The sequence below is a fragment of the Malus sylvestris genome, chromosome 11 (assembly GCF_916048215.2).
Source record: "Malus sylvestris chromosome 11, drMalSylv7.2, whole genome shotgun sequence".
NCBI classification, from domain to species: domain Eukaryota; kingdom Viridiplantae; phylum Streptophyta; class Magnoliopsida; order Rosales; family Rosaceae; genus Malus; species Malus sylvestris.
Genome location: NC_062270.1, coordinates 2,145,700 through 2,171,107, shown reverse-complemented (window position 1 = coordinate 2,171,107; position 25,408 = coordinate 2,145,700). Strand labels below are relative to the sequence as shown.

The 25,408-nt window shown below is 34.0% G+C and overlaps 2 protein-coding genes and 2 long non-coding RNA genes across 15 annotated transcripts; 2 read left to right on the top strand and 2 right to left on the bottom strand.

Moving 5' to 3' along the window:
- Positions 1 to 2,606: 2,606 nt before the first annotated feature.
- LOC126588793 (beta-glucosidase 12-like) lies at positions 2,607 to 6,860 on the top strand. The gene is made up of 13 exons (XM_050253912.1): positions 2,607 to 2,840; positions 2,950 to 3,019; positions 4,031 to 4,089; positions 4,227 to 4,302; positions 4,431 to 4,508; positions 4,613 to 4,700; positions 4,821 to 5,076; positions 5,245 to 5,360; positions 5,469 to 5,686; positions 5,788 to 5,819; positions 5,913 to 6,015; positions 6,122 to 6,230; positions 6,515 to 6,860. Exons 1-13 carry the CDS (start codon positions 2,622 to 2,624, stop codon positions 6,681 to 6,683), a joined length of 1,593 nt encoding a protein of 530 aa, XP_050109869.1. The 5' UTR covers positions 2,607 to 2,621; the 3' UTR covers positions 6,684 to 6,860.
- A 463-nt stretch (positions 6,861 to 7,323) lies between these two features.
- On the top strand, positions 7,324 to 13,345 carry LOC126588795 (beta-glucosidase 12-like). The gene is made up of 13 exons (XM_050253915.1): positions 7,324 to 7,591; positions 7,689 to 7,758; positions 8,123 to 8,181; positions 8,312 to 8,387; positions 8,885 to 8,962; positions 9,242 to 9,329; positions 9,600 to 9,819; positions 10,720 to 10,835; positions 12,008 to 12,225; positions 12,321 to 12,352; positions 12,512 to 12,614; positions 12,720 to 12,831; positions 12,939 to 13,345. The coding sequence occupies exons 1-13, from the start codon at positions 7,418 to 7,420 to the stop codon at positions 13,105 to 13,107; spliced, it is 1,515 nt and encodes a 504-aa protein (XP_050109872.1). The 5' UTR covers positions 7,324 to 7,417; the 3' UTR covers positions 13,108 to 13,345.
- Positions 13,346 to 14,292: 947 nt separating this feature from the next.
- On the bottom strand, positions 14,293 to 21,113 carry LOC126588799 (uncharacterized). Of its 11 annotated transcripts, XR_007611617.1 has the most exons (9): positions 20,425 to 21,113; positions 20,001 to 20,078; positions 17,858 to 18,008; positions 16,179 to 16,230; positions 15,537 to 15,786; positions 15,191 to 15,307; positions 14,829 to 14,920; positions 14,500 to 14,547; positions 14,299 to 14,382 (listed from the first exon to the last, which is right to left on the bottom strand). It is a non-coding gene; the product is annotated as an uncharacterized LOC126588799 (long non-coding RNA). The 11 variants fall into 11 exon arrangements; XR_007611609.1 differs by having other exon boundaries at positions 14,293 to 14,382; positions 14,829 to 15,307; XR_007611611.1 differs by lacking the exon at positions 14,829 to 14,920 and having other exon boundaries at positions 14,293 to 14,382.
- A 269-nt stretch (positions 21,114 to 21,382) lies between these two features.
- Positions 21,383 to 23,723, bottom strand: LOC126588800 (uncharacterized). Of its 2 annotated transcripts, none has more exons than XR_007611618.1 (6): positions 22,994 to 23,723; positions 22,729 to 22,791; positions 22,517 to 22,601; positions 22,307 to 22,390; positions 21,528 to 21,642; positions 21,383 to 21,416 (listed from the first exon to the last, which is right to left on the bottom strand). It is a non-coding gene; the product is annotated as an uncharacterized LOC126588800 (long non-coding RNA). The 2 variants fall into 2 exon arrangements; XR_007611620.1 differs by having other exon boundaries at positions 22,517 to 22,592.
- Between the last annotated feature and the right edge of the window lie 1,685 nt (positions 23,724 to 25,408).

Genomic DNA, 25,408 nt, shown 5'->3' with positions numbered 1-25,408 from the left:
GAAAGGGATTGCCGTTTGTTTCATGTGTTTTGTATGTTGTTTGCATGTGTTTTGAATGTGTTGTACAATGGTCTCACATACAACGCTCCATCCAGCATTGTTACCAACTTAACTAAGTTCGGCGTGCTAATTAAATTACTATAACACTTTGTTCATAAATGAAGCCAGTGCCCTTGAAAAATAAAAATAAAAAATGAAGCCAGTGCTAATCAAGTTAAGTAATACTTAGGCTTGTGTCCTTTTTAAAGTAAAAAACATTTGTTAAGAAAAACCATCAAAAACGTACATAGAACAGACATATTGAACGTAACCAAAAAGTCAAACACGCCAAAAAAACACTACACAAATTCCCAATTACAAACTCATCATGAATACAATACAATTTCTCAATCACTATGAAGACCCATATTTAACTAACAAAAAAGATAACAACCTTGCAAGTCATAGAACTATCGTAACAGTATCACAAGATAAAACAGTAAAAGAGTCCTCGCAGGTCCTCAAAATATGAACTTTACATGAGCATCATTGTATTTGGGTGGGCTTTAGTTGACCAGTTGCCTCTAACTATTACAAGGACAGTGTTTTGCGGCTAGGATTTGCTCCTAAACCCTAGGTTTTCTTAGCTAATTCCATTAGTTTTTTTTTTAACTAAATCAGTCGAAGAAGGTTCTAATCTCTTTTTGTTTCTCTGTTGTGTGAGTAACTTTTGAGGGGAATTCTAGACAAGGTTGGTCTAGTGCTGTTCTGCGGCTCTCTAGCCATGCATGGAAACTGAGAGTTCGTTTGGCAGGCAATTGGTCTTGACGTACAGGGAGCCAGTTTCAAAGTAGGCTTAATTTAGTGACTAGTTGGCACAAAAACAAATTAAAGAATTAATTAAAGACTGCATTTTTGCTCACCACCATTTAGTGTGGTGTATGCTCACCACCTTATTTATTACTGTTAGATGAGTTTGAATTTTGAGATTTGTGTCTATCCACTACACGAATCTTGAAATTCAAACTCATCTAAATGTAATAAATAGGATGGTGAGCATATAACACACTAAATGGTGATCAGCAAAAATGCCAGTTGTACGTTTGCTCCTCGTGTCATTTTATATGCATTGTGGAGATTCTAAAAGAATATAAAAGATATCATGTGATGTATTCTATATGTATTACATTTAATAAAAACTTCGTCTGTGTAATTTTATACTCTGTTGGTGGTCTCAAATCTAGATAAAGGAGGAGATAAAGGTGGTCAGGTAGTCGACAGCTGACACTCCGTTTTCACGTCAAATCTCTATATAACAAATCCTAAATGAAACCGACCCGCAATGACATTATAAGATTCATACAGCCGACCTCACTTATTGAGATAAGTCTATGTTGTTGTATAGTGCATTGAATCAAATTTTTTATTATTGTTTGAAATATCTCGGGCCTTAGATTTTAGGTTGAGCACTCAAATTCTAAGATATGTGTTATCCGAGTTTCCACGTCACACAACATCGAAATTCAAGTTGAATAAGTGTTAAGTAGAAAGAGATCACATGTGAAGGTGTGTGGTGAAGGATATTCCCTCATCTCCAAACTTAATTTGGAGTTTATGTTCACATTTTAATCAACACGGTGGCCACTTTCGTTTATATAGTTCCGATACAATGGTTAGTGTTTGTATATACACAAAATTTCATAACTTGTAAGCTACATATGCAATTCAAATTAGAGGCGCAGATTCAAGGTAAAATTGTTAGGATATGACAAGAAGAAAATTTCAAAGTGGAATTCTTCAATTGTTTTGGAGGAAGGAAGAATGTGAATTAGACCTTTCTCATACTACCATGGAATGCTTATCCTGAGATATTTAGCGTAAGAAAAAAATCATACGCCTTCCAGAACAAAAGGAAGATAAACATGCGATCCAGACAACTCCCATGGCAATTTTTTTTCGTTATTAGAAATTTCAAGGAGCTGAAGACTATTTCAAATCAAGAAGAGAAAGCTGTATGTATATCGTTTACTTTTCAGAGCCTCAAAAATAGAATTTCATCCCACATATACATACCCACCTCTCATTTTCACCTCTTACCTAATTAGCTCAGTTTAGAAGTGTTTTTCGAATGACCAATGTACTTTTGAGATAGCTAGAAGTACCGATGACATTACTTGGCAAAAAACAACCAAAAGTGCTTTCTAAAAAGCAACTATCATTTTCTTTTAGGAGTTGTTAATAAATATTTTTAATAAACAGTTTGTTATGTTTCTATTAAAATCACTTAAGAACAAAAATGTTTCTTACTCGAGCAATCCCATACTAGCCATTAATTATATATCATATATTTTACACAAAATTAATTATGATGTGGGATTGATACTCTTCTCACATCAGATTACAGTTATTAATTAGTGTCAATAAACGATTAATTGTAAACGAATAATTGACTTTTGAATGTTGGCGTGCCTTCACTTTGTAACTTCCCGTAATACATATTTAGTCATATATTGAAAACTTATCTAAATTGGCGAAGACTAATAGCTGTTATCATATATTATTATACGTCTCCTCCCACGTTTTCTGGTTCAATATCATCCTTCATTTGTTTTTCTCAAGTGTACTTCCTCTATATAAACGCCATGCCAAGAAGAGCAAAAACCAGTCTGGATCACCAGAAACCCTTAGTTATGGCAATGAAACTTGATTCTTTGCTGTTGGCTGTGCTATTTATAATTGGCATTGCATTGACAAACGCTAAAAAATCTCCTGTTATACCTAGTCGTTATAGCACTACCAGCCTCAACAGGACCAGTTTTCCTAGAGGGTTCATATTTGGCTCAGCTTCATCAGCTTACCAAGTTAGTCATATGCCTTTTATCTGTGTTTTATATATTAGCTTTCTTTTAATGCCAGATCACCAATTAGCATCTTTAACAAATATACTGATGTCATCATTGTGTACTACAGTATGAAGGTGCATGGAATCAAGGTGGTAGAAAACCAAGCATTTGGGATAACTACACCCACCAGTATCCAGGTACCTCCACAGATGCATCCCGAATCAAATTATATGTTTTCTATACCAGCGACATTTTACTTTTAACCAATTTAAATGCCAAAGAAGGAGATTTGGACTAGGATGCATGAGGGGGAGCACAAATTTCACTCTAGCTAATGTGGTCACGCCCACGTCTGCAACCAAAACCACATTGTTTCTTTTTTAAATAACTTTTTCTAAATCTCTGGTGTCGTTCTTTTGTTCTATAGGTTTCTCCAATTAAGCCAAATTTAATTTATCTCTTCGCCGGCCTGCTGCATGCATGCCTTTTTTATCTTTCAAAACCAAACGTAATCTTTCATTCGGAACCACTTCATGAAATTCTGTTTATACAACAATATATTGTAATTGGATATTTTGGTTAAGTCATATGGTGCGCCAACTGTAATTAGTTATTGAATTCCCCCTTTTTGACAGTGCAACTTAAATCTCTCATTTACAAAGTGGAGAAAATTACCTTCAGATTGTAGTGCTAGTGTCGACTTCATGAAATTTAGTTATTCTTGACTTGTTCTGCTTTATATAAGTGTAATAAAATAGCCTCGTGGGCATTCATCATGGCCAGGGTGCAATCAAGTAAAATTTCTTTGGTCGTTTTCTTTTTCTGTCCTGACGGGATACCTGTATTTCCGGCTATAAAAAAATGAGGAAAAAAGAAACCGACTGAAAGTTCATATATAATATCTAAGTGTGTGTGTGATAATTAACATATCCTCTTTATACATTTGTAGTTCAATCTATTTTTATAAACAAAAACGGCGACTTCATTGTGTTGTTACCTAACAATAATTACAAGTTGCATGTTTATTTATTTCAGTTGATATTTAACTGAACCTGGTCCGGTGCAGAAATCTTATAACACATATAAAAGAAGCGATTTTTCCTTATAGATGAATAGATTGTGAGTTGCAGTACACACACACACATAAGTATACTAATTTCTGCGATCATCTTTCTCTAAAAAATAAAAATTTCTTTGGTTAAATGCAGAAAGGATCAATGGTAGCACCACTGGAGATGTAGCTGCTGATCAATATCACCGTTATAAGGTTCAAAAATCACATCAAATTTATTCTCCATACCTTCTTGAATCTTGATTCAATAAGCACACGACCATAAGAAAATCCAGGACTTAATTCTCAGATGAGATTTATTCTTGTAGTATCTTTTGTGTTATCATATGTAGGAAGATGTAGGGATTATGAAGAATATGGGCTTGGATGCTTATAGGTTATCTATCTCATGGTCCAGAGTATTACCAAGTAAGTGGGTGGTTGTACCCCGCGTTCACGTATTTGTTTCCAACAAATCCTCAATATATTGCAGACAACTGTCCTGTTTTACGCCCTTTGAAGGTATTTGATTATTTGTTTCTTCTAACTACAATTAGATGGAAAGCTAAGTGGGGGTGTGAACCAAGAAGGAATCAAATACTACAATAATCTCATCAATGCACTCCTAAGCAGAGGTGATACAGCTGCCCAGTATCATATATCCTCCCACCTTACAAAATATCTAATAAGAATACGTTATAACCGAACTTTTTACTTTTAATGGTCATGTTATATATAGGTCTAAAGCCATTCGTGACAATCTTCCATTGGGATCTTCCCCAAGCGTTAGAAGAAGAATACGGGGGTTTCTTAAGCCCAAAAATTGTGTGAGTGAACGCTTATATCCTCTGCATAAAGATCGTTTATTTAAATGCGTACTGATATAATTAATGCATAAGCTTCAAAATCAGCACAAAATAATTGATTTTAAATCTTCCAATATGCAGCAATCATTTTCGAGATTTCGCTGAAATTTGTTATAAGGCATTTGGTGACCGAGTGAAGCATTGGATGACCTTGAACGAGCCATGGACCTATGCAGTTAATGGTTATGCAGAAGGAGCTTTCGCACCAGGAAGATGTTCAGCTTGGATGGAGCGAAACTGTACTGGTGGAGATTCTGGTACTGAACCATATTTGGTGGCACACAACTTCCTCCTTGCTCATGCAGCTGCAGTAAAGCTGTACAGATACAAATATCAGGTATTAATTATTTTTTATGGTCATACTATTGGTTCCTCATTCAAAACTCTATGTGACACGCTATTAAGTTATAATTAATACAACATTGAATAGTTTATATAGTTAAATAGACAAGGGCTGTACCTTTTTCTTGCTCTGAAAAAACCAAATTTGCGTGATAATGTGCAGAAAATTCAGAGGGGCGTAATAGGGATGGCACTAGGGGTACATTGGTTTGTGCCTGTTTCTAACAGCACGCGCCATCAAAATGCTGCATTACGATCTTTGGATTTTATGCTTGGATGGCAAGTATATTAATAATTTTTATATTTTAACACAACTACCTTAAGTGGCCACCAATACTTTACATGTATAATATTGACTTTATTCTTTAATTTTTCTTGTTTATATAGGTTTATGGAGCCATTGACAAGTGGTAGTTATCCACACACCATGAAAGTTCTTGTTGGAAAACGATTACCTGTATTCACGGCAGAACAATCCAAGTTAATAAAAGGGTCATATGACTTCATTGGAATAAATTACTATACTACTCATTATTCAAGCTATGCACCTCACAATAATTCTCTAAATGCAAGTTACTTGACTGATGCTCGCGTTTTTCAATCACGTGAGTACAACAACAACAATAAAGTCTTATTTCACTAATTGAAAAGCTTACTTTGATCAATTCAAGTTTAGTAAATTCTAATATTCATTAATTTTGTGCAGCATTGCATAATGGGGTCCCTATTGGTCCGCCGGTACGCATCAAATTATTAGCTTATGTTATTAGTATTCGAAGGATAATTGTTTTCATGTAATTAGCTCAATTATCTTCAAATATTGGGTTGCAGGGTGCTTCAAGCTGGCTATATGTTTATCCTAAAGGACTTCAAGAACTTTTAGTTTACACAAAGAAAAATTATCAAAATCCTCTCATTTACATTACTGAGAACGGTAATTATTTTTAAACCTTGATTAATTAGATCATCAATGTTTCAGTTAAGTTCTATAAAGTGATATAAACTTAAGGATCGTACGTGATAACAAATTATGTTTGCAGGCATTGATGAGTGGAATGATCCCACATTATCACTTGAGAAATCTCTCAATGACACCCATAGAATTGATTACATCTATCAGCACCTCGATTACCTTAACAGAGCAATCAAGTAAGTTCTTTTTTAACAAATAATATTATTTATACTAAGAGGGTGAGAGATTGGGCTAACAATAATGTGGTTCAAATTTGTCTTTGGCAATAATTAAATCTAAGATTTCTCACTTACAAATGAAGAAGAATATCATTAAACCGTAGGACTAAGTGACAAAAAAATTATTTTCACTAGTTATTACTAAGGTTATTTATATATATGGTCTAGCCTTCTTACATTTTGGTTATTTAATCATTAAACTAGTAATCATTGTATTTAATTTTCCTCTCTTTTGTTTGCAGGGATGGTGTCAATGTGAAAGGATACTTTTCATGGTCGTTACTAGACAATTTTGAATGGTCTGCTGGATACACAGTACGGTTTGGTTTGATCTTTGTGGATTTCAATGATGGGCAAAAAAGGCATTCAAAACTGTCAGCACGATGGTTCAAAAATTTCTTGAAAGAGTAGAAAGAAGGCCGATTGCAATTATTGTTCGTGACATAGACATTTAAGCATATCATTTCCCTTTTTTAATATTTGTATTCCTTCAATAATATGAATTTTATTTTTGTCTACGGACAAAAATAAATGTATGTTTTGTACCAAAAAATCAATAATAAATGTCTATGGGGATCAAAATTCTAACTTCCTTGCAGCAAACTTATCAGTCTGCGTATAATACAAATATGAGATAATTATTTCAACCTATGACATTCAAAATCCAAAGAAAAGTAGCATGAAAATCAGATTTAGATCGTAAATAGAATAATGCTTGGATGCTTTCTTAAGGGATGCACTCATTCACCGACTTACTTATAACGTAGATATATGTTTGTATGAAAAAACTACATGTAGCATACTCACAACCCTACGTCCTAGGTGTGTACACGAAAGCTCCTATTTCTCCGAATATAGCTCACAAGGGCTCAATTTTAAGACTTGAATGTAATCCGTTCACAACTTAAACTACGTATAGCGCATTGACCGCTTCTTATTGAAATATAGGGCCAGGGAAAGCTTTCCAAGTATATCCCCTTCTTTGTTGTCCAACATTTTAGGTTAATATGCATGGAAGCGTTTATAAGAATCGAATCAGATGGCATAGCTTTCAAATTAATATCATTAATTCCTCAGTCCTTTTGTTATTTCATGGTTTCTACATGATTTATATAAATACCTAAAACAAAAATACGAACTTAACTATGGCACTCCAAGGCAGTACTATCCTCTTCAGCTTGCTACTAGTTCTTGGCTGTGCAGTGACAAGTAGAGCTATCAATCAAAGCCATTTTGGTACTACATGTGACACTGGTGTCCTAAAACGAAGCAGTTTTCCAGCCGGTTTCATTTTCGGGGCAGCTTCAGCGGCCTACCAGGTAGTACTTGACTTTGGCTTTTTCGCTAAGGTTATGGTCAGATGACAAGCACGGTTTTGATTTATATTTTCTGTGCGCGCACGTGTGTTGAATTTAGTATGAAGGTGCTGCAAATGAAGATGGTAGAGGACCAAGTATATGGGATGCATTCACTCACAAATATCCAGGTTTTATTCTTTCTTAAATTATCAAAAGGATATTGAATTTCATTTAGCGCTGTTTAAGACTTTAAATCCAAATCTTGAGATGAGGTAATTGATGGTCAATAAGCTTAATTTGGTTCTTGGTTGCTAGCTCTTAACTCGTATCCACAACGTTCGCACGGATAAAGAAATGCGAAATGCAAACAAATTAAACATTGACGTTAGACATACTAATATAGCTTAAACAAAATTAACAATAAATACCGTGTTAGTTGAAAAACTACAATAATATTTTAAAAGGGCAATATATTTATTGATTTTATTTTTAATTCTACATGTTAACGGTCTATTTCAAATATCTTATATGTTTTAATGGGAAACAAAATAGGTAGGATAGCAGATGGCAGCAATGGTGATGTGGCTACTGATCAATATCATCGCTACAAGGTACAATTAATTAAGCCCACACCATATGTATATGAAATCATGTACAAAGAACAACAAGGTTTCTTTTTTATTTGCCTATACTTTCTCTCTTTTTTTTTTATTGGATTCTCTAACTTCCTTGCTGTTATAGGAAGATGTTCAGATTATGAAGGAAATGGGATTTGATGCTTACAGATTCTCAATCTCATGGACTAGGTTGTTACCAAGTAAGACGATTCATAAAACTATGTGTGAGATTTATATTTTTATTTTTAATTTTGATTAGTTCTTTGTAATTCCTACATTGCCTTGAATTTTCAATACCTGAAAAATCATAAATTAAATTGATTATGAGAGAGGGGATCGTTGATCCCATACATAATATAGATAGGTTACTAATATTTTTCCTTATTTTTCATTGATCTGTATTATAAGAGATTTTTTTCAATGTGTCGGCCAATACACCAAGAGTTATAATACAAATGGTTGAATACTTAAAAAAAGTTCAATCACTTATATTATGGCACTGGCTGTATGAACCGTGTTGCCGAACATGGAGTTTTTTTCTCCTATCAGAGGTGGGAGAATTAACGCTTCTCGCCAACTACAATCCCTTGCTTAATGATTTTTCATATCATACGTGTTGAATGATTTTTTTATGCCATGTGTTTAGTTGATGCTTTAACATGTTTGTCCATACATTAACTTGGATCACATTGATCAGATGGAAAGTTAAGTGGCGGTGTGAACAAAGAAGGAATCAGATATTACAACAACCTAATCAAAGAGCTTCAAGCCAATGGTTATGCACCCGACTCCTATGACTAATAGATAGGATAATGTTAGGAAGATCAATTTTTTAAACTAAATTTTGTAAATCGTATGATGTGTATTGATGATTGAATTATTACTTACGTGTCGATTAACGTGCTTATTTTCTATTAATGACACATCATATGATTTGCAAATTTGATTTACCTAACATTACTCTACTGTTATGCGTCCTTAATGAAAAAATTAATAAAGAAATCAGCTATTGATATTCATTTTCTTTTTTTAATATATTAATTGGTGAATGCAGGTCTAAAGCCCTTCGTCACAATTTTTCACTGGGATGCTCCCCAAGCATTGCAGGATGAATATGGTGGTTTCGTAAGCCCTCGAGTTGTGTAAGTGAAAGTTCAACTATTCCCGTTGCATATCGAACCAAAACATTATCACTTTTTGATAAGACTTGCAAATATACGCTCATTCGACAATAAAGCCTTGCTATAATACATCATAGAGATTCACTAGTTGTGCTGTCTGTGGATCGTGTTGTGAAGAATACGAATAATACATCCCTTGAAAATATTTGTATAAGAATGTAACAAAAAGCTTACTCCAAAATTTATGATTTTCTGTTTGTTTTCATTCTCCTCCCAATATACAATATACAGGGAACATTTTCGGGACTTTGCAGACTTATGCTTTAGGGAATTTGGTGACAAAGTTAAGCATTGGATCACGCTAAACGAGCCGTGGAGCTATACTACTCATGGTTATGTAGAAGGAAAGTTTCCACCAAGTAGAAAATCAGGGACTGAGCCATATATGGTGGCACACAACCTACTTCTATCTCATGCAGCTGCTGTAAAGTCGTATAGAGAAAAGTATCAGGTCATTCTTAGAAATCTCTAAGGCATTACTATAATCCAATTATATATATAGATGTTTATCTCAAAAATATATTTAGGAAAAATTAGTATCCGGTCCCTAGTTCTTACTGTTTATTAACTAAGACCTTATTAGTTATCAAATTTTGATTCAAGTTCCTAGCATTAATGTGATAATGAATTTACATGTTTATTATATAATTTTTTAATATAAAAATTAGTAATTAATTTAGGATTTAATACTCACACCTCTATTAAACTTCTAATTAATTTTCAATTCAAACATTTCCAAAATAATAATAAATTAAATTAAATTAAGTTTGTACCTATTAGTTTTTTTTATATATAAAAAGATTCTTAATTTTTAATCTTAAATGTACCCATTCATATAATTTTTCAATTTTTTTAATCTTAAATGTACCCATTCTCAAATATAGCAATTTGTTATATGTAAAATGTACCCTTTTTTTAATATAAAATCCATTCAAATTTTTTAATCCATGTTTAAACTTATATGGGTACATTCTTTTTCGTTGATTTGAAAATGTATCCATGTTTTGGTACAATAACTTTTTTTGTTAATTTTGGTTAATGTACCCATACATATATGTACACACACACATACACACACACACAATATAATAGAGAGTATAATTTATATTTTATTATTATTTTTAATCCCATAAAATCTCATTAATATAAACAATTACAAATTTCAATTTTTAATTTTTAATTTAAAAAATATAGTAACTTACATTATTACATTAATGTCAGGGATCTCAATCAAAAACTAAAAACTAACAAAGTTTCAATCAAAGAATATTGATAACTAGGGATCGCATCCAAAGTGTCCCATATATTTATTATTTGCAAATGCTCAAATAATAATTTGTAACGTGTGCAGGCATCACAGAAGGGCATAATAGGAATAACGTTAATATCACATTGGTTTGTGCCATTTTCTAACTCAAAGCAGGACAAAGATGCCGCACAAAGAGCATTGGAGTTTATGTTTGGATGGTATGTACATTTAAAGGATAAATATATATTTTTAAATATAACGATAAATTATACTGAAGTGGGGGATAAATTGGTTTGAACTCATCGTCAATTAGATTCGAATTTAAGACATTTTGTTTACAACTGAAGAGGAATATAAATAAACTATAGTAAAAATGGTAAAATTTATAAAGCAAAGCAAAGTAATTGCAGTGACTAATTAATTATTATTGCAATGGAGGAAACTTTTACTCTTCTCACTCTACAAAATACGATAAGACATCACCACATATACTTACTCGAAAGAAAGCTTTTTTTTTTATTTTTTTTTATGAACAAACGATTGTATTTACACGAAGGGGAATGGGTGAGCTTGGCCTCACAATGGGTTAGCAACAATGTGGTTCAAATTCGCCTTTGAAGAGAATCAAACATAAGACCTCTGATATATAAGTAAAGAAGAATATTATTAGACTGTAGTACTAAGTAGCACATGAAAGAGAGTTTATATCGAGCTATTATAAGGAAGGAGAAGATCGACAAAATCGGAAATTGTCATTTCGCAGGAGTGTAGAAAATTGTTTTAGAAACCATTTGTTAATTTAGGGCTTAGGAAAATTTGAACTTTTTAGTATCACTACAAATGATAAATTTGAAGAAAGAGGTTCCACCATAAAATTAATCCGCACTATGACGAATAGCCTAACTTACTTATAAGCCAATGCAAAGTCCCTTCTTCTATTAAAGAAGAATTCATTGTCAACAAAACTAATTAGGTAATATTTGAGATGAGTAATGAGACTATCCAATAGGATAATTTAATTTTAAACTCGTGTTTAGCCAAGTTGACTAGAGCACAATGTGCTCCACTCAAGTTTGAATTCACCTCCCTAAAGTTTAGTTTTAAACTCGTGTTTAACCAAGTGTAATTATAATATTGTTTGTTGAAAGAAAAATGTAGTAATTTATGGTTGGTATATTCCATTTTTATATAATTAATGTAGGTTACAATTTCCTTTTAAAATAGAGAATTTTAACGAAAAGCTCTCAGTACTGTTCACTTGAATGAAAAACCACATTTTTACACTAAAAAGGTCAATCATGGTACTATTCACTTTACCTTTTACTTTGTCCTTGTCGTTAAAACTTAAAGTTTTCAAACCATTTACATTAGTTTTTCTTTTAAAATATAGGTTTATGGATCCCTTGACGCATGGTCACTATCCGCATAGTATGCGATCTCTCGTCCAAAATCGATTACCCAAGTTCACCAAAGAACAATCCAAGATGCTAAAAGGTTCATTTGATTTTCTTGGAGTAAATTACTACACAGCATATTATGCAGCCAATGCACCTCCTCCTAATGCCAGAAACCCAAACTACACGACGGACTATCGTGCCAATCTCTTAAGTAAGTAGAAACCTAAGAGCTTTGGCTGACGATGTTGGCTTTCTTTCTTTATTAGATATACACTCACAAGGCTTTGAACTTGTCTATTGCTGCAGCTGAGCGTAATGGGGTTCCAATTGGTCCAGAGGTATGTACTGTGTGAGCCTTGAGTGTATATATATACCTTAAACTAGTATAGTAGTATACATAGTTTCTGCAAATATGTTGATCAAGTTTCATTAAGTTTCACCCTCTTGATATTTATTTATAGTGAAATTGCTGAAGTTTCACCCTCATGATATTGCAGACTCCTTCAGATTGGCTTCATGTTTATCCAAGAGGAATTCGAGAGCTATTGCTTTACATCAAGAGAACGTATAAGGATCCACTAATTTACATCACTGAAAATGGTAATTTGTGGCTTTTAAATCACTTTGTGTTATCAAATGTTGTCCAATATATACTAGACTTACTAGATATTAGAAATTACGTAACAATACCACCTATCATTGTAGGAATTGATGAGTCGAATGATCCCAAATTACCACTTAAGGATGCTCTAGTTGATAATCAAAGAATTGACTATTATGATCGTCATTTTGATTATCTTCATACTGCGATATTCAAGTATGCTTATAACAAAAACAAGATTTCATTCTATTACTTGATGACTAAATAATTTCGCTGATATATATGGTTGTATATATCTGATTCATATTCATATTTTCGAGCAGGGATGGAGTTAATGTGAAGGGATTCTTTGCATGGTCATTGTTTGACAACTTTGAATGGGAGTTGGGTTATACTGTAAGGTTTGGCATCAACTATGTGGATTTCAAAGATGGGATGAAAAGATATTCCAAACTCTCAGCCTGCTGGTTCAAGAATTTTCTTAAAAAATAAAGTCATTTGAAGTGGATAAATTGTATATTTTATTTTTTCCTAGCACGTCATAAGTCAAAAGGAAATGCACATGGTGAAAATGTGAATTTTTGGGGGATTATATCCATCATGTGTTGGGTAATAATCAGCAATCAATGACAAATGTATATATATAACAAATGTGTATATATATATGTATGTATGTATATATAGAAATAAAAAAGAGATGTACGCGAGCTTTGCTGCGAAGTTTGAAACATTGTCGAAGGTGTAGAAGGGTTTGAAAATATATGTGCCAAAGAGTAGTGTGTTTATACATATATTCAATAAAATTTCCATCTACATCAAAATAACCTTCTTCCCCCTCCTTGTTCAAGTTGAAAGTTTCTTTTCGAATCCCATCCTCAACAAAGTCCTCGTAATTCTGCCAAAAGATACCCCCAATCATTGGCTATCGTTTCCATTGATCCAATTAGCAGAAGTATCATGCAATCTTCTCGTCTGAAAAAATTCCTGCCAATTTAGAAAGAACCATTCCAAATTACAGATGTACTCTATTAATTTAACCAAGAGCATGCATTGCACCACTACTATTAAGAAGCAGCAACTTATAAAGACAAGTTTCTACATTCCGTTGTTAAATTGCTACCAAGAACTTGCACGGAAAAGTGAAAATGCCCAGAAAGATGATGTTTATAAATTATATGCACACTGAGAGGAAAAATCTTCTGCAAGTGAAAAAAACGTATTTATATAAAACAGACATGTCGCTTCAGCTTGAGCTTGCGCATCATCTGAAAAAGCCTCTTGTATCCATTCCAATTACTATTCTGTGGAGCATGTCCCTGTACTATTCCCCACCAGAATCAACCATAAGCGCCATCTACATTAACTGATTCAATACCCTTAGCTGCTTTTGTGGAATTTAATTAATTTCATGAGAGAACTATATATGAAAGAATTATATATTCGGTAAAGAATGCAACATATATGGAATATATAAAGCAAATGAGGAATCTATATATGAAGTGTAATTGAGAGTAACAGCATATAAATGAGTAACATATACAGTGTTGTACTGGAGAAGGGTGTATACATATATGGAATATATAAAGTAAGCTGGAAATGGAATGTGTAATTCTAGAATCAATGGTATCTGCAATTTTATAATCATTGTTAATTTTTGGATTTATTCATGCAGGGTGTTTCCGTTTTAGAAAGTACTAGCAAAAATGCCCGCGCGTTGCTGCGGGACTTGAATGCACCATCCTTAACCACATGAATAAGACATTTAATCTGCAAAAAAATTCATCATAATCAGGAACAAACAAAAGGGATAGATGAGTGAAAGATGTTGGTAAGATGAGAGTTGAATCAAAGGAATCAGTAGTGTAAAACTGACAAAATGCTTACAAATTCAACTCCAATTGTGCTGATGTAGCTATCCAAGTATGAATTATCCTATTCAACGATTCGGAAGCTCAGACAAAAATTGCATGAGAAAAATTGAGATTATATGCAATTGTATGTCAAATAATCTGAAAAATACCATATATCCAATTTAAGTGCATACACCTATAAACTAATCTTCATATATACTTTAAAATAATACAGATCAATGTAATCTAAAACATTGGAAACATTATCATACAATTAAAGAATCACGATGCAGAAAATGTTCTTTCCATTATTTTCAAATAACTTTTCACCCCACAACACTGAGACAGAGAGCATACCCATACCAATGGAGGAAGGGAAACACAAAATACACTACTTGATCGCTTGTGGCTTATAGCTTTTATTGCTCAACCTGTCTTTATCTTCGTGTATCTCTCTGATTGAAATATTATTCATATAAAATTTCATTACAGTATAAAGTATATTTATATATAACATAATAACCTTTTAAAAGCAATATCTTATAAAAACATTCCATCAATCTAAGAAAACTGATGACAATCGTAAGCTAAACAATGAAATACCAAATAAAAACTATAAGCAGCAGTAATCTTCAAATCCGAACCTCAAATTCAAACTTTTCTTTTAATTCAAAAATTAAAAAAAGGAGGAAATGAAATATTAAAAAAAAATAAAAATCATAAACCTGCTTTGGAGTTTGCGGGAGGTTTGGAGTAGTGATCTGGAACGACATCGGTGCAGTTTTTGTAGAAGCAGAATCGCTGGCTTCCACGATCATCAAGCAGAATCGTACCATTTTAATCTAGAAGTATAAAATAAAAAACCCTACACTCATCAAAGTAAACTAACGGCATGGGAAGAAATAGTAAGAGAATTCTACCAAAAACCAATTAAATACCAGCTCAAGAATGAATCGAAAGCATATATCTTATTTCATAGGTTTATGACAATTTAGGGTCAATAATCTTTGCACCTAATTAGCTCCATATGGGCTCCAGATACAAATCTAATCCATAAATGTGATATTATACCTGGTCTAAAGAACACAGAGAGCCCAAAATCTATTGTCTTAAGTGGTGCATCCTCTTTCTGGTTGACAAATAGAAAATTCTCTGGCTTTAAGTCCCAATGCATGACACCCAAAGAATGGCATGCTTCGAGGACACCAGTGATAACCCATGCAAGCTTTAGCTGCCTTTCTCTATGTAATGCCCAGACCACTTGAAAGGAGTCATTTGTAAGTCCCATGCCTACGCTTTGTAATGATGCAATTTTTTGACCCTGCAATTTTTAAAATTTTTTATTTGAATTTTGTTAAATTAAGTAATTTCGGGGAGGCCTACGCTTTCAAACTATAATCGACAACCGACATAAATAATTTGCACAGAAAGATGAACTAAAAAGGCGGCAAGAATGAAATCACACCCTTAAATGCACCAATGCAAATAAACACATTTTACCAGAATAAATCCAACAAAATCACAAATCAACAAAGGCATCTCTTAAGAATTTAAATAACCAAGATTTGGATGAACTGATTGTGAGTATTTGTGCATAGATGTGTAACTATTTACATAAAACATGTGAAGGACAATCAGTTTAGAGTTTCAAAATATATAATATTACAATTTCCATAAAAGATCAAGTATTGGGAAACAAAATTGGCATCTCACCTTCCACAATAGGTCGACAAATCCTTTGATTACGCTTTAGCTTCTTGTTTACCTGAAAACACAAATTCACTGTTTAGAATATCATAATTTCATGAAATGGTTCACCCTTGAATCAAGAAGAACTCCTTTGTTTTATGTATGGTACCGATAATCAACTCATAATATTGGATCTCAATTTATTTCAAACTTTTATGCATTTTTGACTATTCTAGGATCCATTTAGGCAATCTCTTAGACCATTAGTTTGTTCCCTTTGACTAAAATAAAAAACAGCACATCCGCTTGCTGCTTAGTGACTTGATAAGTCAGTCACAAAGATAACATGTAGAATGCAAATATGGATCACGAAAAACAACAGCTATAGAATTGATTATATAGAAGAAGAATACAAACTTATTGTGAGGTTATCCCAGCTATCCACTATGACCCAGTATATATAGCAAGTAAAAACTACAGAAGCAAAGATCTCATTCAATGACAGTTTGTTTCTTATCCAGAAAAATAAAATGAACAGGTTAATGACACTCTCAAAGTTGGTTTATGTTCAAATTAGTGAATTACCATAATCTTTGCTGGTTGGTTTTCAATCTGTATCTTAATTAGTAAACATGCTTACCAATCCAATGCCAACCTTCTTTTTAAGAATTAAAATGACACTATTTTTGTCCCTCATGGAGTTTGATAAATTTGCTCGATCGTTTATACGTGTACTCCTGGGAGTTCTTAAATCATCGTTCTACTACTCAACAGACATCAATCTGAAACATATGGCTTGTTCAGGTACGCTCTCTTGTTTGAAATTTGTCTCTCTTTTTATGCTGTTTGGTATGGGTAGTTAGTTTTCCCATATCCTTAGATCTCTCAGTCCAAGTTCAATTCAATATTGATTATTTGCTACAATATCTTCTCCTATTGTTGCGAGAGAATTCATATCAAGATTAACTTCATTATTTAATTCGAATGGAATCCAAAAGCGGTATAAATATGAAGGATAAAAAAGTAATAACAAAAGTCACATTTCAGCAGCAATTAATAGCAGAAATCAGAAAATAATTTCAGTAAAATAGAAAGCAAAGATTAGAACTCAACCCACTTCTACATTAGTAAGAATAAGAATGATTACGCTTAATCTAGAGAGAGAAACACAAAGATCAAAACATCAGGCATTTATTTTTGAAATACAGAGATCAAAATTTTAGGCATTTATTTCTGAAACAAAATAAATGAACAAAACCATCAACATCAAGGATGATTACAATTGATGGGTGCAATATGGAATATAAGTTTCTGGAGAGAGAAACAACCAAACTTCACACTGGATCATATTTTTTATAGAAAGAGAGAGTTGGAAGTACTTTTCAACAGCAGAGGTCAATCTTGGGCATAAAAAGAAAACATAGAAGCTTCACAGCACAATAATTAACCACAATCCTTTGTTTTTCTAAGTGCAAATAGAAAAACAGAATCAAAGTATTGAACACAAAATCTTCACATTAGCCCAAGAATTATATTGTTTCTAGAGCTTTCCAAATTGCCAGCACGGAACGACAAACATAAAAGCACTAAAATATATAATTGGAAATATAAAAATAACAATTCCAAGAAACTAAATGGGAAGTTGGGCAGATCTGCACAGTAACACAAACTCATTACTCAAAATTAAGAGCATTGCGGCTCACCCTGAAAGCACCTCTTTTCCGATAAGGGAGAGAAAGGCCGTTGTTTTGGCTACTGAGTGCTGCTGGCTCCAAAGCAGTTTATGTTCCAGAACTTTATAAGAGCAAGTCACCCATTCAAAACCACCATAAATCGCGAGTTTACATCATTTTGCTAAAAAAAAAAAAAGCAAACAAAAAAAAGGAAAAAAATAGAAAGTATAAGATTCAAACATGTTTACAATTACAAACACTTTACAATGCGTGTAAAAATTAAACGTTCTCAAGCACCCATGTCTCCAATTCGAGGCTAAAACCCAATTCCACAAAAGAAATCAACAATTTTGATCAAAACAGAAAAGCCAACAGACTCAAAAGGCCAGAATACAATTATACATATCCTTAGCTGCTATGGAAATCAACAGTTCCATATAAGTATACAAAAGATTTTCTTACACCTAATTTCGCAGCTTAGAGAGCAATAGTTATACTAAAACAACAATTAATTGAAACGATTGAAGGGGAAAAAAGAAAAAGTGGAAAAAAAGAATTCAACAAAGATTGTGTTCCCAATCTAAATACATTATATACTCCAGCACAAAATAAAACCCAGGTATCCTTTAGCACCGAAGCTCTGTTCATGTGGATTTTGGGAAAAAAAACCGTTGAAAACTTAACAATCCAGATTAGGGGAAACAATTATGGAAAATTAACAACAACTAAACAAATTAAAGAACTGAAAACCCACAAAAAAAACCCAAAAAAAAAAAACCAACTGACCTTAAAACAAAGAACATACTGAACAGAAAGGGAATCCCCAAAATTAGAGAAAATGAAACAAATAAGGGAATAAAGAGAGAGATGAATCCGCCAAAACCGGACCTAATGTACTAAAAAATTTGAAAATCTAATCTAACATTAAAGAATCCAATTTAAAAAATGAACTTATCTTAGGAAATGATCACAAAATCCGGCACACATCATCCTCAGTAGCCTCTGCTCATGACCCCTACCCCTCTCCCTGAAATCCTGAATACCCCATATGGTTCTCTCTCCCCCTCTCTCTCTCTCTCTCTCTCCCCAAAATGGGAAGTGGAAAGTTTGGTCATGCAAGACTTAAGACATTAATTATTTAAAGGACCTAATGGATGGCAGAAAATGGTTGGGGGAGACGGGTTAGGATAGTAGGAAATGGACCAGTTTTTTTAATTCCTTGAGTCCATAATTTTGTAAGTGGTTTGCCAACTCCTTAATTTAATAAAATTAGTTTAGGACTTTGTGAGCATGGGCGCTGCATGTTTACAACAAAACAATTTTAAAGTTGAAAAACCTAACCCACTTATGAAATGTATTAAACCTTAAAGACAGCTCAACCTCTAATAATAGGTCGTACCCAGTGCACAAGGCTCCCGCTTAACGCAGGGTCTGGGAGAGGTGAATGTCGGCTAGCCTTACCCCCATTTATGGGGAGGCTGCTCCCAAGTCTCGAACCCAAGACCTACCGCTCATGGGCGAAGGCACTTGCCATCGCACCAAGTGCGACCTCTTTCAACCTCTAATAATAATCTTATTAAATTAAACCATAACCAAATTAAATAATGCAGACACAAAAGCACAACTATTGTCACACGAAGGAATTCACGATTAATACAATGTATATCTGTCGATAAAAAGATCTGTAGTAGCAAGCAATTCATCACACTATATAATCTGTCATATCTACCGTGCACTGCACTGCTTGGTCTGAAGTAGAGAAAAGAAACTAAGTATATCGTATAAAACCTCAGGGCAAACAAATAACTATAGAAGACAACGCATCTAATTGCAAATCACATGTACATCAAGGTTATGATCATCCATGTCTAGGTTTAAGACAATTTTAAGTAAAATTGCCACTATATATACACGGAGGGTGTCAAAGGAATTATATACTTTAATTAGTAAAATCAACGGCATATAAAATCCAAAAAGGTAATTCAAATTGGAACAGACGGAAAATAGATAAAAGATTTACCAGAAGCAAAACAATCACACAGTATTATCTCCACAATGAAGAAATTGTATCGCCAAAATGGAGATACATAAGTCTCAAACGGTTTATAGATGAAGGGAGATAGCAAAAATAAAAAGCGTAATTAGACAGATGAACAATGAAAATTAAACATACCAGGTGAGCAATACCAGACATTCTTGCCTTCAAGCAATCGGTTATTGTCTCCATGTTCAACTAAACCTCTATAGAAAACTGCAAAAAAACAGATGAGAATCACTTAGAAACGGGGAAAAAGTTTTCCATTAGCATTTTTCCAAAAGAAGGCAATCAATTGCTTTCACATGTAAAAAATAAAGTTTGAAAATTAAAAATGAAGCAAGTTGAGGAGCAGAAGCAGGTGACGGTAGACGATACATAAGTTTTTAGAGAATATCAAAATATATAATCTAGAAAAACAAATAAAGCAGCCAATCCGAAGTTAAATAAACAGAAAGAAAAAGACAACTTGAATTGAAAAAAATTCTTTTCTAAACACTTCATTTTCTATATTCTATTGGGTTCAATTTTTCACCAATTCTGCTTGGTTAAAAAGACATACCGCCTTCAGAAAATGACAATCTGCTTGGTTATATAATCTAGCACCAATTCTGCAACACCTTTCATGGATGCAGCTGCCTTGAACAGATCGGATTACATATGGCCAGCGGAGACGAACAATCTAATTCCTAATGGAAGACGACATTTATCAAGCGATGACTTTTTGGAGGCAACCACAAAGATGGAATGCTCTTTCAACAACTGCATAACCACAACCATTACAATTAAAAGTAGAGAGGCAGAAAAGGACAGAAAAGGATTCACAGAATCTGCTTTCTGTAGTCTGAGGAAGACAATTCAGGATTCTGGACTGCTAGCGAATGAGAGGCCCTGTATAGCTGACAATCCTGCACACCACATCACATCACGTCACATTTCTCAATCAAGAGCATCATAATGCAAGGCAGACAGTAAGTGATCTCACAAAGCAAAGGGGATGCCAAGGAAATTGATCAAGTGATGAGTACACACCACGGCGCTGACAACTGTCCAGATACAGAATAAAGAACATCAAACTACATGCAAGTGAATAAGAGATCAAGAACATACCTTTCCATAATATGGCAATATTTTTCTTCAACTTTGTTATCAGACCAGGGTTTTCCTCGAGGATATCAATGGCAGTAATGGCAGCACTCGCAAAATATGGGGGCAAAGAAGCAGAAAAGACGTACCCAGAGCTACTCAATCGCTGCCAAATACCATATCCCAAAATTTTATCATTTAGAAACTTTTGACGCTTTTTGTTTAATATATGCATGCACATAAGTGATTGTGAGCACATAATTAAGCATTCACTAAAATAGAAAGATAAGAAAGTCATTTGCTTGTTAAAAATTTCATCTATCAACAGAGACATCATATAAATGGTTAATAGTGTGTATTCGGTAAACATACTTGGTGATTGGTGACTCTAGCACTTCCAGTGCAAAATCCTCCTTCTGTGGCTAATGCGTGTCCCATTGCACCAGTAATAATATCTATTTTTTCAACCTGCAAAATCACACCACCAGAAATCACAAACAGGTAATGGATCAATAGTTATGAGAGATACAAAAAAAGACGGGTTTCTAAAAATACCGGAATCCTACAGTATTCAGTTACCTCTTCCAGATTTTCCAAGCACACCAAATGAGTTACTCTCATCCAATAACACATGAAACTTATATTTCTCCTTCAATTCAACTATCTTGTCTAAAGGGGCTATTTGGCCAGAATTCTGCAAATTTTATTAAAAGGAAACAAAATTCAAATAAAATCAACCTACATCTAATTGCATTCAGCTATTGAAGTTCTCAGAAAAACTGAAGACAATTTGTCAAGATGCAAATGACAACGTTGAATGCTGAAAAGACAGTTTGTTTTTCTATTTGCCAGTGATTCACGTAGAGATGGAAGCTTTCCTCAAAATGTAACATGACACCAAGACTTTAAGAAAAACCTTAAAAAATTGTGTCCACTGAAGTATAAGCAACCTATTTTGTGAAAGTGGATGATGCTGGATTGAATCATAAAACAGCTCACAACATATAAAAAATGAATAAATAAAATTTGATATACAGGAAAGCAACATACAGGAAAATAACCAAAAATACCAACGAAAAAAAGGGAAAACAATATACAGGAAAATACATTATCTTCATAAGTAAGAAGCAGATTGGAACAATGGAATTAGCAAAAAGCAAAAAAGCCCCAGCTCAAAACCCAATTTTTTTTCTAAATCTAATCCTAGATATGAACATTTCAGCGAAACCTAAACCCTGGACAGGCACAAATATTCAACTCTTCATAGAAAATTTAAAAGAATGACAACCCCAGCAAAAACCAAAAAAAAATAAAAAAATAATCCAAACATATCCAAAATTAGCAAGAGAAACACAAACCCAAAAGCAAATCAGCCTCTCACACTAAGCAAACACAGTAGCAGCCATGCACGCCCATGGCTCTTTCATCTCAGGAGGCCATGACTGACGACGAAATAAACAAAAATACCAAAGAAAGATCAGATTCCAAAAAAAACCCAAATCGAAATGAACCCTAGAAATTGAAATTCAGAATTGAAAATTCAAATTGGGGGAGCTCTGATATTTTACCTAAATAGCAACTTAGGAGTTGCCGCTGCACCACTAATTCACAACTAAGCCATAGCCATATCCATTCCTCAACAATCTTTGAATTCTAATTAAAACACAAAAAATATTGGAAAATGGTTAAAGATAAGTTATATAACCGCAGGCAAATCCATTCCTCAGCAATCTTTCAATTTTAATTATAAAAAAAAAAATGTTAATGATAGGTTACACACCTGACCCAGAAAGCGTTTGCAAACTCCCAAAACAAAACCCTAAAATTAGAAGATAAACGTTTCCTGCAACCAAAAATGAAATCAAACAAAAAATCCACACACAAATCAGCAAAAAATAAAGAAAGCATTTAGCAAGAATCGAATTTTACAACAATCAATTAAAAAAATCTCTCCAGATGAAATGTTCTATTTGTCCTAATAATATTAGGTTATATATATATATATATATGATTAAAAAGTGAGAGAGAGAGAGAGAGAGACGAACCTTCATACGGAGGCTAGCGATCCGGAGCTCGAGAAATCTGTGGAAGCAAATGAAAAAGCCCTGATTTTCCATATTTCTTCTGTTCTAGGATGAGAGAAACGGAAGAGATGGAGCTGTGGCTGCTATGGTTTGAGGAGGACAGAAACAGGAAGAGTGAGAGATGAGAGGGCTCGCGTAGGAGAGAGAGGAAGAGTGAGAGATGAGAGCTGGTTGGGTTCTACTCCTGAGACTCGTGTCCTGTTAACTACAGGCCCCCATACTTTTCTCTGACTGTCCCCCCTCTCCCACTCATGAAATCGAGGATCTGCAGCAATGGCGCTGAGATCCCCACACCTCTTTCTCGCTCTGTCTCTCTCTCTCCCTCTCTATCGGAGGCATGGCCTCCCATCCCCGAAACCCTCACTGAATGACAGCAAACCCAAACCCATCCCAATCCGTCTCAAATGCACAGGACAAAATTACCCTCCTAACTTTTAATAACTACGTTCCAACCCAGCCCCAAATCCCACGGTTTTGTTGTAAATAAAGCAAAATCGAGGGGGGAGGAATTGACCTCAAAAGACAAAATCACCCTCTGAATTTTGGAGAATTACCCCCCAACCCAGCCACATTCGGCTGGCATTGTTGTAAATAAAGCAAAATCAAAACAAACGTGAATAGTGCCTGCCCTCCCCCCTACTTTAGAATAAGTAATTCGTAGATGTTTTTCTATTTGTTTAGTTTATAAATCAGAATGTGAGAATTGATGGGTTCATTTTGTGTAACACTACAGCTGCAAGATTGGTTTTTTTTAATATTTTTTGTTCAAATGAATATAGTTGAATACTTTAAATGCACGAATTATCAAGTCCATATATGTATGACTGACAATATGAAAATGGAAGAATGCTTACTCTCTTTCGGGGAAAGATGTAACGCATGTGGTTGCACGTCTAATTCTGTAACCAAATGTGCAATCTTGAAGCAGCAAGAGTATCAATAAAAGCTCTTATGTAAGGAAGGTTAGAAGCCATACTGAAATGGGACTCAAGCCGAATCCCTAACCGTGTATTTCTGTTACCCGGAAAATTGCATCTCCCTCACGAGTATTAAATTCATTAATGAACATGGTGGTTAATCCATCAGCTCTAATGGCCATATTATAAAAAAAAGGGCAGAAGCTTTTGAACCCAAGTACGTTCAAAGAAATTAAAAAGTAAATTTTCATTCACCGCTTCCCATACTATAACTTGCTCCTTGAATCTATTGATAACAGAATGAAGCCTTGAGTTTGTATACAATTTAACGCTTTTGATAGCATGAGCCTTGTTCAGCTAGTAGCACAATATTTTTCGTTTTGTATTGATCTCTTTGTTTATCTGCCTTCGAATTGTTCTATCAATGCCTTTTGTTATACCTCAACTTTAGTGTTTTGATCTATTGCAATCATATTCCGTTTCTTGTAGGCTGCCCGGCATGCTTGAGGAACTTCCTAAATCAAAAGAGCCAGTGAATTCGCCTTTGCAGCTAATTTGCCCCTGTCCATAGGCAAGAGCATTGATCCCAACATAAAAGCAAAGACTTGTAATTATACTAAAAATATGTGCGTACCTTTCTGCATAGCAAGGAAGATAGTGATGAAGCACTCTGATTCTGCTATTTAGCATCTTGATGGCATGTGAATTCCTGTAAGATGAGCAGCCACTGCACACAACCCAGGTTGATATCGACTGCAACTACGTGATAACGATGGTCGTGACTTGTGAATACTTGATTTCAACAGTTATGATTGTTTGATATCGATCGCCGTGACTACTTTATGTCAATCGCTTGATCTTGACATGGATGTCATTCAATAACAGGACATGGTCCAATTTGATGAGGAGCGTTGAGGATTATTGATTAAATTTACTAGATTTGAATTATTTTCTAAGTTATTTCCTCAAGACTTTGCTTGCTTGTCTTGAGGATCAAGTTTATTTTTATTTTCTCCTAGTATTCTATCTTTTTTCCTATAGTTGTTTGACCAATAAAGGATTTTGACATTTATCTCATAACCTTATTTTTAACTGAAAAAAGTTGAGGTTTCACCAGTAACTCAATTACTAATAAGTACATGCAAGGTTACTTATTTCATCAATGTATGATTCAATCTCAACAGACCCCTCACGTGTAACTAATACCAAAACTAGGACGTGGACAATACAAATCGGATGATGTGGAGCATGTGTGGCCATTGGACTTCACACGTAGGACTAATGGCGGAACCAAGGACTTACAACAATGGGGTCAAAAATAGCTTTAAAAATCGATCATACTAATAGACGAAGCTACATGAGGGTGAGGAAATTTCTGGTTTTCTGGCTTTTAGGGTTTCCTTGCTCTAGCACAGTGCAGGCTGCGTGCGGGTTCTCATTTTTTTTCCTTAAAGAAAAA